Source organism: Patella vulgata, chromosome 9 (assembly GCF_932274485.2).
Source record: "Patella vulgata chromosome 9, xgPatVulg1.2, whole genome shotgun sequence".
NCBI classification, from domain to species: Eukaryota; Metazoa; Mollusca; class Gastropoda; family Patellidae; genus Patella; species Patella vulgata.
In genome coordinates, this window is record NC_065887.2 from 9700108 (window position 1) to 9714674 (window position 14567).

The 14567-nt window shown below is 34.6% G+C and overlaps 1 protein-coding gene across 2 annotated transcripts in view; it reads left to right on the plus strand.

Moving 5' to 3' along the window:
• LOC126831504 (kinesin heavy chain) overlaps positions 1-14567 on the plus strand; it is a 42546-nt gene that overhangs the window by 20732 nt on the left and 7247 nt on the right. The window contains exons 3-22 of one of the 2 annotated variants that reach the window (XM_050562030.1): positions 334-407; positions 837-941; positions 1314-1362; positions 1944-1999; positions 3006-3093; positions 3335-3459; positions 3815-3919; positions 4219-4367; positions 4780-4928; positions 5898-6076; positions 6873-7148; positions 7672-7821; positions 9147-9338; positions 9602-9719; positions 10399-10582; positions 10922-11084; positions 11344-11415; positions 12092-12208; positions 12835-12971; positions 14391-14402. In XM_050562030.1, coding sequence (XP_050417987.1) covers positions 334-407; positions 837-941; positions 1314-1362; positions 1944-1999; positions 3006-3093; positions 3335-3459; positions 3815-3919; positions 4219-4367; positions 4780-4928; positions 5898-6076; positions 6873-7148; positions 7672-7821; positions 9147-9338; positions 9602-9719; positions 10399-10582; positions 10922-11084; positions 11344-11415; positions 12092-12208; positions 12835-12971; positions 14391-14402 — 2500 coding nt within the window. The remainder of the gene's footprint in view (positions 1-333; positions 408-836; positions 942-1313; positions 1363-1943; positions 2000-3005; positions 3094-3334; positions 3460-3814; positions 3920-4218; positions 4368-4779; positions 4929-5897; positions 6077-6872; positions 7149-7671; positions 7822-9146; positions 9339-9601; positions 9720-10398; positions 10583-10921; positions 11085-11343; positions 11416-12091; positions 12209-12834; positions 12972-14390; positions 14403-14567) is intronic. The other variant, XM_050562031.1, reaches the window with a different exon arrangement.

Here is a 14567-nt window from a genome sequence, read left to right on the forward strand (position 1 = left end):
CCTTATTATAAATCAGTCCTCTATAGATCCGAGCAAGGTTTAGAACACATGTCATTCAGGAACTGCCTGCCACCATCCTGGAGATCAAGATGATCAAGATACATGTAGGTTACGGTACTTTAGTTACATGTATCACTTGTTACCAGGAGCAACACGTCAGGTGGGAGTAATGATGGTCCTGAAAGGCCCCATTGCTGTATCTCCAAAGTCATGACTGTGCCTGTACGTGTAATTACGGGAGTAAAGTTTTGCAGTATATCTATGTACTGGTACATGTATATTTTTTACAGTTCTGGTATATATGTAATAGAAGTATTTGTTTGTGTTTTTCAGATGTACTCGGTGGTTATAATGGAACTATTTTTGCGTATGGTCAAACTTCCAGTGGTAAAACACATACCATGGAGGTAAGTTATCCTGTTAATGATTTACAAACAAACAAGGTGTAGGTACAAATCAAACGAAATGAAATGGGGTTTGATGTCCTACTTTTCTGCACCGTGCACGTAATGTTGGACACTGTTTAAAGCACACTGTCATGAGTTTGGGGAGGGCCTTGTGGAAAAGCCAAATTCTGTCATTGGTGTTAATAATAGATATATCTGATTATTGTTTCCTTGTTTCGCAAGTTCTAATGAATTGAATGACTACAATATTATTATGCAAGAGCCAAGATTGGAAAAATTACAGTGGAACACTATGGGGAGAGGTTATTATTTAGAATTACATGTACATTTTTGGTATCATTATTTGAAAGCTTGTTAGGATGCATTGTAAATGCTAATTGTCTTTTATTGAATGTACCAGATAAATAAAAATTTTTTTTATTTTTTCAGGGTATTTTACAAAATGATTATATGGCTGGTATTATACCTAGAATTGTTAATGATATATTTAATTATATTTATGGTATGGATGAAAATCTCGAATTCCATATTAAGGTAAGTTATGCTTGCTAGTGGTAATATAATCTTTGCAATCTCTTTGTTGTTATTCAGATTTTTCAGTTAAATTTTACAGTTTCGAATTAACATATAATGTACCATACTCAGGAGCAAATATCACTTACATATACAATGTACTGACTATTGCCAATTACATGTCACTTACAATGCACTTTGTATTTCTTATTTACAACATGTTGTACTGACTATAGCCAATCACATGTCGTTTACAATGTACTTGTAATTCATATATATACATCATGCTATATTGACTATACACAGATACACAGAAGTTTTATTATTAGAAAAATTATTTCCAATTTTTAAATTCAGCTCAGTAATTATGCAATGTATATTATATATTTTAAGGTTTCCTATTTTGAAATTTATATGGACAAAATCAGAGATCTCTTAGACAGTAAGTTGTCTTTTTTCTATCCGTTGGATTTTAGTCGACTCTTATTTTATTTATGACATAGTGTGCGCCGACTGTTTGCCAGATAGATTTTCACGGATGAGAAATCAATATTGGGTGAACCGTCCTTTTGGTTGTTCCTTTGATCAATGTCAGGACCTTATAGAACCAAAGGAATTAGTATTGATTTGATTAACCTGTTGTAATTTAGCTGAAAGTAGATTGATTTATGATACCATAGTGACCGGTTCATTATTTAAACATCAAACGGCTAAAGTCGACAAAAAACAGCCGATTAAGATCCCTGTATGATCTGCTTATGTAAGAAGTTAAACAAAATCTTGATGATAGTAAACAAAGTTTTTATTTTTTTATTAACTAATTCACCGCCTATCGTGTTTAAATCCATTGAAAATCTCGAGCATCCGATGGCATCGAGAGTTGATTGTGGTCTTGGCAAATTAATAAATGTCTAAGGCATAAAGAAAGACCAGCAATAGGAAGATTTAGCTGTTACATAATTCATCTTTTTAATGATCAGCCAGTGATGTTATTGTATTATTATAAATCTTTTTGCTTTTCAGTAACTAAAACCAATCTAGCTGTCCATGAAGATAAAAATAGAGTTCCCTTTGTAAAAGTAAGTGACCATTTCATGTTATAGACAATTCAGGATAATACAGGTCACAATTCTATGGAATGCAATTACTGAGCGATGTTTCGACTAGGCTTCTCTAGTCATCATCAAGCAATGATAATGACTAGGGAAGCCTAGTCGAAACATAGCTCAGTTATAAGCTGTAATTGTATTCCATAGACGTGTGACCTGTATACTCCAGTTCAATTACTAAATGCCTTTGAAACAATTCAGGAAAACTGCACAACAAAACACAGACAGAACAAACAAACAAAAGGGTTGAGATAAAAAAAAACTTAGAAAGGAATGGGGTTGAGTTAATCAACACAATATCTCAATCAGTTTAAACCAACATGATTTGTTTTTCTATACTCCTATGTGCAATGCTAGGAAGGAAATTTTTGTTGGGTCAGCAGGTTTTCTGCCTACTCTATGGTTAGGTCTAAATATTAAGACCATCTGCTGAATTCGTCAAGGTCACGTGATGTAAACAGGGATAGCGCTAACCCTAACCCACGATCCTCAGCAACAATTGATGTCCTAACTCTTTTTACATCTTATGAAATCTTCAGGTGGCCTTAATATTTAGACCTGACCCTATTCTATAGCTGTTTCTACATACCAGCCAATGTGTTCAGTCATATCTCATTTTCTTAGTGCCATCCGTACAACTGGGAATAGAATTAAAGAGGAGAAAATAGAGGAAAAATCTGTGGCTTTGTCTTCTTGATTTCTGTTTGGTTACATTCCACACTGACTGTTGGAAATGAGGTTCAAAAATGTTAAACAAAAAAACTGTTGTCTTGTAAGATATGTCACATGATTTGCTAAGAATTTGCTGTGTACTTGTTTGTGCAAAACAATCTTGTTGGTCTCAAATTGTACTTGGATTTATTTACTACTTTTTAGAGATCAGATGAGCTATGTTAAGTACAGGTTCTAGACTGTCCAAACTTAATTCACAAATAATATTTTTAAAAAAAGATTCTAATGAATTCTTCTCATTTAGGGATGCACAGAGAGATTTGTATCAAGTCCAGAAGAGGTGATGGAGACCATAGATGATGGTAAAGCTAACAGACATGTGGCTGTTACTAGTAAGTTTAACAATTTTCATCGTATTTTTGTATTTAAAACCCCAACATGCCAGAAAAATTTAAACTAAAACATAGACCCTATCTAGATGTTGCTTTACTACAGGCTCTTCAGATGTAGCTCTTGCATAATGTATGATTAAGATTTCTTTGTTATTGGACTATCTGTGGTCTATAAACAGAATTATTGTTTTGCTTACAATTATAATGAGACTAGTTCTAAGCTTGATATATTTTATTTTAGATATGAATGAACATAGTTCAAGAAGTCATAGTGTATTTCTAATCCATGTTAAACAAGAAAATATAGAAACTGAGAAAAAACTCCATGGTAAATTATATCTAGTCGATTTAGCTGGCAGTGAAAAGGTAAGGTTTCATCTAACATACGTCGAGTTCTATTGTTACTCAGGGGGGTTGGATAGCTGAATGTGCTTTGTATCGTAAGCTCTGTCATTGAGTCAACTGGCATAGTATCAATTCCCCGGTTGTACGTGACAAGGAGTAGGGTCGCCTGTCCCAACCTCATGGGTTTTCTATGGGTCCTCCGGTTTCCTCCCACTGGTAAAAACCCCTACATGCTAGCAAATTATTGAAACAAAATTGAACCATGTGTTAGTCCCGAAATGACCTAGTTTGTGTCGAGTGGACGTTAAACCCCATTTCTCTCTCTTCATTATTTATCTGGTAGCTTGATAATTTATTGATATTTTATATACTTTAGGTCAGTAAAACAGGAGCTGAAGGAGCTGTTTTAGATGAGGCGAAAAATATTAATAAATCTTTATCAGCTTTGGGAAATGTCATCTCCGCACTCGCTGATGGCAATGTAAGTATTTTAAGTTGAAGATTCATTCATAAATCTCATAGAGAGAGGTTAAGAAAATCCAACATGCACATTGACAATGAAAATAAACCTATTGACGGTGGTATTGTCAAAAAGAGTATAACTACTCTTTTGTATATTTTACATAGAAATGAAAAAAAAAAACATGTCGGTCAAAGCGATCAAAACTGGTATTTAAATGTCTTAAGTAAAATAAATTTGTATATTTGAATTAAAAAAACAAAATTATCTGATTTTAATTTCCGTTTATTTATTATTATTTTTGGTTTTTTTAATTTCAGAAATCTCATGTACCATATCGAGATAGTAAACTGACCCGTATTTTACAAGAGAGTTTAGGAGGAAATGCTAGAACCACCATGATTATCTGTTGTTCACCAGCCTCCTATAATGAGTCAGAAACCAAGTCAACATTATTGTTTGGTCAACGGTATGTTATCTATTTTTAGCTATAAACCTTTAAAGATGCATTATCCTGAAGCAGAAATTAGAACAATTTTGAATAATGACCAACTAAACTGACCTTATTATCTAAAATCCAAGTACTGGCCTACATTGTGTGAGGTATTTTGCAGGAGTCTTTAAGTTAGTAGAACATATAACTGGTCTTAGTTGCTCAGATGCAATGATTTGTATAGAATGATGTCAATGTTTGTAACAGGATATAGGCAGATACATATACCACTGTTATAATCATTTCAGAGCTAAGACTATTCAAACTGTTGTTATTATTTCAGAGCTAGGACTATTCAAACTGTTGTTATTATTTCAGAGCTAGGACTATTCAAGCTGTTGTTATTATTTCAGAGCTAGGACTATTCAAACTGTTGTTATTATTTCAGAGCTAAGACTATTAAGAATGTTGTGAGTGTTAATGAAGAATTAACAGCTGATGAATGGAAGAAGAAATATGAGAAAGAAAAAGAAAAGAACGGTAAACTAAGGGGAGTAATCCAGAAACTACAGGAAGAATTAGCCCAATGGAGAAGTGGTAAGTTGACTATCATAATAAAATAACCATTTTAATCTGATCATTAGCATGCCCACTGCAGTATGAAGAGAATAGAGGCCACACAAAAAGTATCAATAAGGTTGTTCAAGTCAGCCTTTACTAATCAGCCTTCAATCATATTATTAATACACTGATTTAGAAATTCTACCAGTCAAATTTCTGTTCAGTGCAGTTGTCTGGAATATCATCCATTGATAAACAAATGCCAATTTGATTGAACACTTATTAAGAAATTGAATTTTGAAATACAGTCATAATGGACTTTGTTAGTAGATTTAGATAGCTACTGTTATGTATTTACTCCATGCACAGGTTGGACATGATCTGTGAATTGATGATATTACTGCTGTAAAACGAATGGTTAGCACGTGCACACTGTATCACAAGGCCTGTCATTGAGTCAACTGGTGTGGTTTCGATTCTCCGGTTGTACGTGACAAGGAGTAGGGTCGCCTGTCCAACCTTGTGGGTTTTCTGCTGGTCCTCCTGTTTCCTCCCACTGCTAAAGACCCTTACGCGCAAGCGAATTATTGAAATAAAATTATACCATATGTTAGTCCCTAAATGACCTAGTTTGTGTTGAGTGGATGTTAAACCCCATTTCTCTCTCTCTCGTTTCGCATGTGCGTTTTATCATAAGGTCTGTCATTGACTCAACTAGCGTGGTTTCGATTCCCCGGTTGTACTTGACAAAGAGTAGGGTAACCTGTCTTACCTCGTGGGTTTTCTCCAGTTTCTTCCCATTGCTAAAGACCTCCACATGCAAGTGAATTATTGCAATAAAATTGAACCATATGTTTGCCCCAAAATGACCTAGTTTTTGTCGCGTAGACGTTAAACCCCACTTCTCGCTCTCTCTTTTCTCTGGTTTCACATTATGTTTGTTCTATCTATTTTTGTTCTGTCGTTTTCCTGTGATGTATATGTGAATGTTGTTTTTATAAATAGGTGTGACTGTACCAGTTGATGAACAGATTGATGCTAAGACAGCTACAGCAGTAGAATTAGATACACCAGTTAATAGTGCTCCACCGAGTCTACAAGCTAGTGTTACTAATCTTACTGATGATGAACGACGTCAAATCGAAGAAGAAAAAATGAAATTATATCAACAACTAGATGACAAGGTTTGTGTTTGAATCTTTGGTGGGGCCATAGAAAAAAAATTTGAAATTATTCACATCGAGGGGTAGTGTCTGCTGATATAATAGAAAACATAGTCTTACATACCATGGGGGGTTGGATGGCCGAATGGTTAGCACGCGCGCGCTGTATCATACGGTCTGTCATTGAGTCAACTGGCGGGGTTTCGATTCCCCGGTTGTACTTGACAAGGAGTAGGGTCGCCTGTCCAACCTCGTGGGTTTTCTCCGGGTCCTCCGGTTTCCTCCCACTGTTAAAGACACCTACGCGCAAGCGAATTATTGAATTAAAATTAAACCATGTTAGTCCCGAAATGACCTAGTTTGTGTCGAGTGGACGTTAAACCCCATTTCTCTCTCTCTCTCTTACATACCATTAAGTCATGAATGTGAAATGGTGAATGTAAAAGATCCATTTCCAGTGGAAATTTAGCTGTCTGCGTAAAATTCTCCATCATCTTATATCATTTAATCTTGTGTATTTAGCACTAATTTCTTTTACATTCATTCAGTATCAAATCTTTGTTTTGAAAACTCGTAAAAATCGTTCAAAATCTCTAAAAATCATCTAATTACGAGTTTTTTAACAAAGATTTGATATTGAATGAATGTTAAAGAAGTTAGTGCTAAATTGACAATATTAAATGATATCCCGGTTATAGTGTTATTGCATATCTAAATATAATAGAAAAATTAAACAACCCTATGTTCTATGTACAGCAGTATTAGACCTTTTTGGGGGAAACGGTTCTAATTCTCCCTTTATACTCAATTATTCTAGGATGAAGAAATCAACAATCAGGCACAGTTAATAGAAAAACTAAAAGAACAAATGGTAGAACAAGAAGAATTGATCAGTCAATGTAGAAAAGATTATGAAGGTGTAACACAAGAGATGTCACGGATTCAGGCAGACAATGAATCAGCTAAAGATGAAGTGAAAGAAGTTTTACAAGCTCTTGAAGAACTCGCCATGAACTATGACCAGAAATCCACAGAAGTAGAAAGTAAAAATAAAGATATTGAACAGTTATCAGAAGAATTGTCTCAGAAATTGGTACGTCTTTTAATGTTCTGTTCCTGGAATTTTATAAAAATGTTTTCCGAAATGATAGTGCATCTCAACTACGAGATAGCTTTGGCTTGTAATTCTTGCTAAATGGACTGTGTTTTTAGTGTGTTGGGCGGAGGGTGGCCGAATGGTTAACACATGCGCTTTGGATCACAAGGTCTGTGATTTAGTCACGTGGTGTGGTTTCGATTCCCTGCTTGTACGTGACAAGTAGTAAGGTCGTCTGTCCAACTGTGCAGGTTTTCTCCAGGCCCTCTGGATTCCTCCCACTGCTAAAGATCTCTACGCACATGCAAACTATTGAAATAAATTTGAACGATGTATAGTATGTGTCAAGTGAGCATTGAGCCCCATTTTGCTCTCTCTGTAATCTGATGATATCATGTCTAATTTAGCAATCACATAGAAAATGTTAGAAGTTATAATCTGAACATATTTTGTGATTTAACCAACATGAGAAAGGTTATAATATCTGTATATATTTAAATATTATTTATTTGTTAAACAGATTTCTTTAAATACGGTTCAATCAGAGTTTGAAACTTTAAGAGATTCATCGTTACATCAGAAGAAACGTAGTTCCGATATGATGCTTAGTTTATTAAAAGATTTATCAGAAATAGGTACCATCATTGGTGGCAGTGCTGCTGAATCAAAGGTACGTCTGCTTTAAATAATCCTAATTTTCACGAATTATTTATGTTCACCTTTATTTTAAAACAGGGCGGGGGAATGGCCGATTCGTTGAGTGTGTGCACGCTGCATCCGATGTCTGTCATTAAGTCGACTGGCGTGGTTTCAATTCCCCGCTTGTATGTGACAAGGAGTAGGGTCCTCTGGTTTCCTCCCACTGCTAAAGACCCCTAAGCGCAAGTGAATTGTAGTTTGTGTCAAGTGAACATTAAACCCCATGTCTCTCTCTCTTTGGGGATCACGTGGCTAAGTGGGTAAGGCGCTGGCTCGCTAGTCTGGAGGTCGGGTGTTCGATCCCTGCATTGGCCGAGAAAGTTCATCTCGATTTTCCGGCGTGGTTTCCCCTTGTCAGTGATGCAGAACGGAGGGCCTGACAAGGACAGCTGCCTAGTCGTTCGGATGGGACGAAAAACCGAGGTCCCGTGTACACATTGGTGTGCACGTAAAAGATCCCTTGGCAGTTGGAATTCGATATAAGAGTAGGCCGTAGCGCCGCTGCCCGGGCAAAATTTCCCTCATAGCACACTGTATGGCGTATGCCCGTCTTCAATTAGCCCAGGTTAGGTGCAGAAGAGTAGGACGTTAAACTCAATTTCATTTCATTTCATTTCATGTCTCTCTCTCTTTGTGTTGTTTTAAAACCAAGAACAGAGTTAAGTTCTTAATGTTTTTGCTTCTTACTCCTCTTTCTTAATGAAATTGACATAATGTTTCTGTTTTTGAGAATAGGTTCTTTTCAATATTTCAAAACAACTGAAATAAATGTCGAGGGAGTCATTATAATGGAAAATTGATACTTTGTTTATAATCGTAGCAGTAGTACTTGTCTGAAATTTTCTGTATATTCATTGTTCATTATCTATTTTTGGACTATTATTGCAAGATATGTCATAATTTGTATTTCAAAACAACTGAATTAAATGTTGAGTCATTATAATGGATAATCGATACTGTGTTTATGATCGAGACTCTCTTGTCAAAATTTCAAACACTTGACTGAAATTTTCAATATATTAATTTTTCATTGTCTATTTTTGAACTGTTACAGCAAGATACGCCAGCTCTTTACCTAAAATCTTACATAATATATCTTTAATATATAGTATGAATACAGTGCCTACATAATATTAAACCCCTCGGGCGCCCTGTTGAATTACACAGTATTTAACGTTTTAAAACCTAACTACTTTATGGAATCAACGACAACTCTAAACTTGGGCACCCCAACCATTTTTATTTTTGTTTTATGAATACAGTATGCTTGAATGTGATCTAATTTATATTTTACAGTTGAATATAACTTCTAGTGAGAAGATTGAAGAAGAGTTCACAGTGGCTCGTCTTTATATTAGTAAAATGAAGTCAGAGGTGAAAACACTAGCTTCCCGAAACGTAGAATTAGAAAATTCTCAATCTGAGTGCAATAAAAAATTCGAAGAATCCAAGACAGAATTATCTGACTGTAAATTAAAGATAGTGCAGGTTTGTTTATTATGTTATCTTTTTTCAGATTAAAGATTGATTAGGTTTGACTTAAGAAAAAAAGTTTTATGGTGGTAGAATTTGAACATTTGGAACTGTAATATCTTGATTCTGTAATTTTTATTAGTTCCTACTGATTATTAACATTTTATATTTGTTTGATCATTTAGAGAATTTTCTTTTTTAGTTCTCCAAAAGAATTTTTTTTTTCTGCCTTTACAATTCCAAGTTTTTTATAGAGTTAATTAAACTTGTTTTTACAGCATGAAGCTAAAATTACCACATTAAATGATACGATTAAAGATATAGAGAGTAAGAAACGACAACTAGAAGAGAATGTTGATTCATTAAATGAAGAAATAGCTAAACTAAGGGCACAAGGTGAGTTAGAAACATTGTATTAGACTTAAAATTAATACAACACAGGGTAGGCTGGATAATTACGGTTTCTCCCTGCCAACAAAGGTCTATAGATGGTCATCATTAAATTTGAATTGTTTGACATTACAAACACGACTTATTGATCAATTTAAATCCACATTGATGTTGTGATCTTACCGTGAATAGATGGGCTTCTGATATCCAATATTTAGGACAAAATTAACATTTTGAAATTGGCACACAACTCATTTACCAGAATGCTTTTGAGCCCCAGTTGTATGAAGCGACTTGATGAACGAAGCTAAACATAACCAGTGGAATAACCAGATACCAAAGACGGCCATACAGTTCAGACTCTTCGCGTATTTCTCCGAACATAACTGATAAAAAAATTAAGAGTAAAAACAAAAGCAATTGAATGTAAATCAGTTTATGTACATTCATATTACATTATTATATACGTTGTGACCCATTTGTGTCCATTTCTAGGTGTCAGAGAATAGCGATTTAACTCTGTTAATGTATGTTCCTCCTGATCCAGTTAATGGCGTTGATATGTATTTAGTCATATATAGAATTGGTATGGGGATAGCACGTTATCTTAGAGAAATTAAATGTGTGTTTAGTAAAATTTAAATGATGGAAATTTAACAATGTTGTTAAATACATGTATTTTCAGAACAAATGCATACAACAGCCATGTCTAAACAAGCTGAAGCATCTAGTAAACTTCATTCTGAGGCCCAACTCAAGGAAGCTCTTGAAGCTCAAATGGAAAGACATCGTGAAAATCACCAGAAACAATTATCAGCGCTTCGTGAAGATATTTCAGAAAAACAGGGAGTTATTGATACATTGAAAGAGTAAGTTCGGGTTTTTTAATAGATAGTTGGCGTGGATATATTCTCTGTGCTGGTTAAACTGGGTTTAGGTGGACGATCATAAGGTCTGTCATTGAATCGAGTGACATCGTTTCGATCCACTTGTATGACTGTTGAATATCCCTGGATGCAATAAACTAGTTTCTGTCGAGTGGACGTTTAAACACCTCAAACTCACATGTCAGATCAAGTGAATGGATCCGGGGGGCTAGCCGTAAGCGTCCACTACGCTGTAATGTCCCAGGCCAGTAGTGATACAGTGGTTTCATGAAAATGTCTTTAGTAGTGCTTTATTTCATATTGTTATACTTTTATTTATAGTACCAACCAGAAATTATCTCTGGCATTAGAGAAACTCCAATCAGATTATGATAAACTGAAACAAGATGAGGCCGAAAAATCAGTGAAATTATCCGAACTTTCTGTCCAAATGGATCGACGTGAACAGGCTAAACAAGATCTTAAAGGCTTGGAAGAAACTGTGGTATGTAGTCGTTTTCTGTGCCAATAGATATGTTATACATATTAGCAGGCCGATTGTTTCTATATTCAAACAATAGATATAAATTATACATATTACCAGGCCAATTGTCTCTATATTCAAACAATAGATATGTTATATATATTACCAGTCCAATTGTTTCTATATTCAAATAATACATTAAATCAACTATAAATGACTATAGATATTATTGAGTATCATTATTTTCTAGATAACATTGTATAATATTGTTTTTCTCCAGGCCAAGGAACTTCAGACCTTACATAATCTACGAAAAATATTTGTACAGGATCTTCAAAACCGCGTGAAGAAGGTAATTTCAACATATTTCTTTCTATATTTTCTCAATATTTACGTATACAATATGCTAGTTAGATATGATGTATTTACCTTTCATTATAGGGGGTTTGATGGCTGAATGGATAGCTTGTGCGCTTTGTATTATAAGGTCTGTCATTGAGTCAACTGGCGTGGTTTTGATTCCCTGGTTGTACGTGACAAGGAGTAGGGTCGTCTGTCCAACCTCATGGTTTTTTTTCCCGGTTCCCTAGTTTCCTCCCACTGCTAAAGACCCCTACGCGCAAGCGAATTATTGAAATAAAATTGAACCATGTTAGTCCCGAAATGACCTAGTTTGTCACAAGTAGACATGAAACCCCATTTCCCTCTCTCTCTCTTTCTCTCTTTTATTATAGGCACGTGTTACAAACACTGCTAATAAAGTAACTGGGATCAACCTACCTCCATGATGTCTCAATATGAACTGCAGGACTGTCATTCTGTCTTTATCACTTCCGTTTAGCTTGTTTACGTGCTTAAAAATGACAAGAGAAACGTTGTAGAAACATATCTCCGATTGAAAACAGTAATTTTATATCTTTATTTCCGATAGTTCCCATTAATAAGTCTATTACACATAGTTACTGATAACCAGACATCACAACAATTTCTTTTTTTGATTGTACATCATGCATGTTTGAATATTTTAGTCCGCAAATAAGAAAGAAGATGACGAAGAAGAAGATGCTGTAGGAAGCACCGCCCAAAAACAAAAAATATCTTTCCTAGAAAATAACTTGGAACAATTGACCAAAGTTCACAAACAGGTACAATGTTTTGTTAGCATACAAACAAATTGATGAATTTAAAGTTTTGTAAAAAAATTATTATTTAAGTAACTATTAATGGACTACAACATTTACAATTATTTACAACATTATAACCCATATTAGGAGTTTTAACAGAAACAACAACATTTGTGAGCTGCTCCCAGAAAACCAGGCTGTTGGTCATTTTTATAAAAATAGAGCTGGCAGCATATTTATATAGTCCACAGCCTAAGCTTTCCAAAAATGCAATTCTTTTTAAATATGTCGTATCATCTGAAAGTGAGTTCGGCTCATTTACAGCAACAAGAAGGCATTTAATTGATGCTTTTGTGCCCGTAGTACGAAATGAAGTTGTGCGACAAGCGTCTGGTTTCGTGGGAGCAGGTCACATTATGTATGCACTCTATACAAGGTTGGATGGTTTTAAGCCAAGTGCCACAATAACCATTTTATTTTGGTTTTTATTCCTCAAAACATTTTTTTGTGTGTAGGTTGGATTGAATATCTTAACAGACAAAACTTTTTAAAACATTGTCGGCAACTGAATTTTTCTAAGTTGGCCTGGTCCTAAATCAGAAATTCCCTGTTTTGGGTGCTAAAAAATATTTTGATTTTTTAAACAGTTGGTGCGTGATAATGCTGACTTGCGATGTGAATTACCCAAATTAGAAAAACGTCTAAGAGCAACAATGGAAAGAGTAAAATCATTAGAAACTGCTCTACGAGAAGCTAAGGAAGGAGCAATGAGAGACCGAAAGAGGTGAGTAGTTTTTATTTTAGGTATGGAAATATCAATAATTATGGCCGGAATCTTAAAGTTACATATGGCATATTCCTTTGTACTGCTCTTTAAGTTTCTAAACAGATTAAAACCAATTTCTATTAAACAAAACTAAAATGAGAATATCCTATTTGGATTTTAAATTAAAATACATCATTTTAAAATGTCTCTAAGGCATTATAACCAGTCTCTTCTAACTTGGATGGACTAATTTGAAAATTCTGCATGATGAATGCTTAGTCAAGTAACCCTTGTCTTACCTCTTTATCTTAGAGTAATTTCTTATATTAATATGCATGATCAGTTGAGAGATGGTGTTGAAGAACCTACTGACAAAATCTTAAATAAAAATGTGAGGTTCATCACACCTGTTAAGACAATGCGTGTTCAGTTATGTCATCATAAAATGGTGTTTTGTATACGTGTTGGTTACTTATATTAATATCTCTGGAAGAGGGGGTTGGATGGCTAAATGGTTAGTGGCGAGCGCTGTATCATAAAGTCTGTCATTAAGTCGACTGGTGTGGTTTCGAATCCCCGGTTGTACGTGACAAGGAGTAGGGTCGCCTGTCCAACCTCGTGGGTTTCCTCCAGGTCCTCCGGTTTCCTCCCACTGCTAAAGACCCATATGCGCAAGCGAATTATTGAAATAAAATTAAACCATATGTTAGTCCCGAAATGTCGAGTGGACGTTAAACCCCATTTCTCCCTCTCTCTCTATCTCTGGAAGAATAGTGAATATAAACATCACTGTCAAAGCAAAATAATGTCATTGCCAATACATAGCACAAACAAAAATGTAGAAAAAAATTATTGCCATCATCTTAGTCTCGAGATGGTCCATGTGTCAAAACATAGCACAAACGAAAATGTAGAAAAAACGAATTTTAGTCTTATGATACCCAAAGACTTAATGATATTACTATTTTGAATGAATTAATATCGGTGGAAGATATAGTTGTTAGATAAAACCTCTGCTTTGCACAAGGCCTATTTGATCTTTACCCATAGAACTGGTGTTGTAGGGATTTTGCTTGTGTTTTGCCTTATTTTTTATTATTATTTTTTTTTTCCTTTATGTGCATATTTTCGGGATTAGAGTTACAAAGCAAATGTAATTTTTAAAATTTTAATTAAAGTCGCTAAAGAGCATGATTTTTATTTTATTGGAGGTGGAGGAATATTTTCTAATCTCTTCATTGAAAGACAGCTTGAGAATTTCGTTTTTCTCTGAAATCGTGATTTTGCACAAAATTTTCGAATTGTTAGTTGGAGATTGGAATTGATAATAATGCACATAATATTTTATTAGAGCTCAATGGTGGTCAAATTAGTGCATTGGCATGTAGTAGAATATTTACAGACTAATGACAATTTTTTGAACTAATTTCTTTTCAGTGATCATGATAGGTAACATTCCTGCTTCTCCAATTCATTAGTGTGCTTCTTATTAATGAGTTATTAATTACTGTGTAGTGTCGAAAACTCATTAAAAAAATCATTTAATTAAATTCATTAACATCATTATTGAAGAAGCTAGCTCTGATAAATGAAAGTACTTTCAGTTTTACTAAC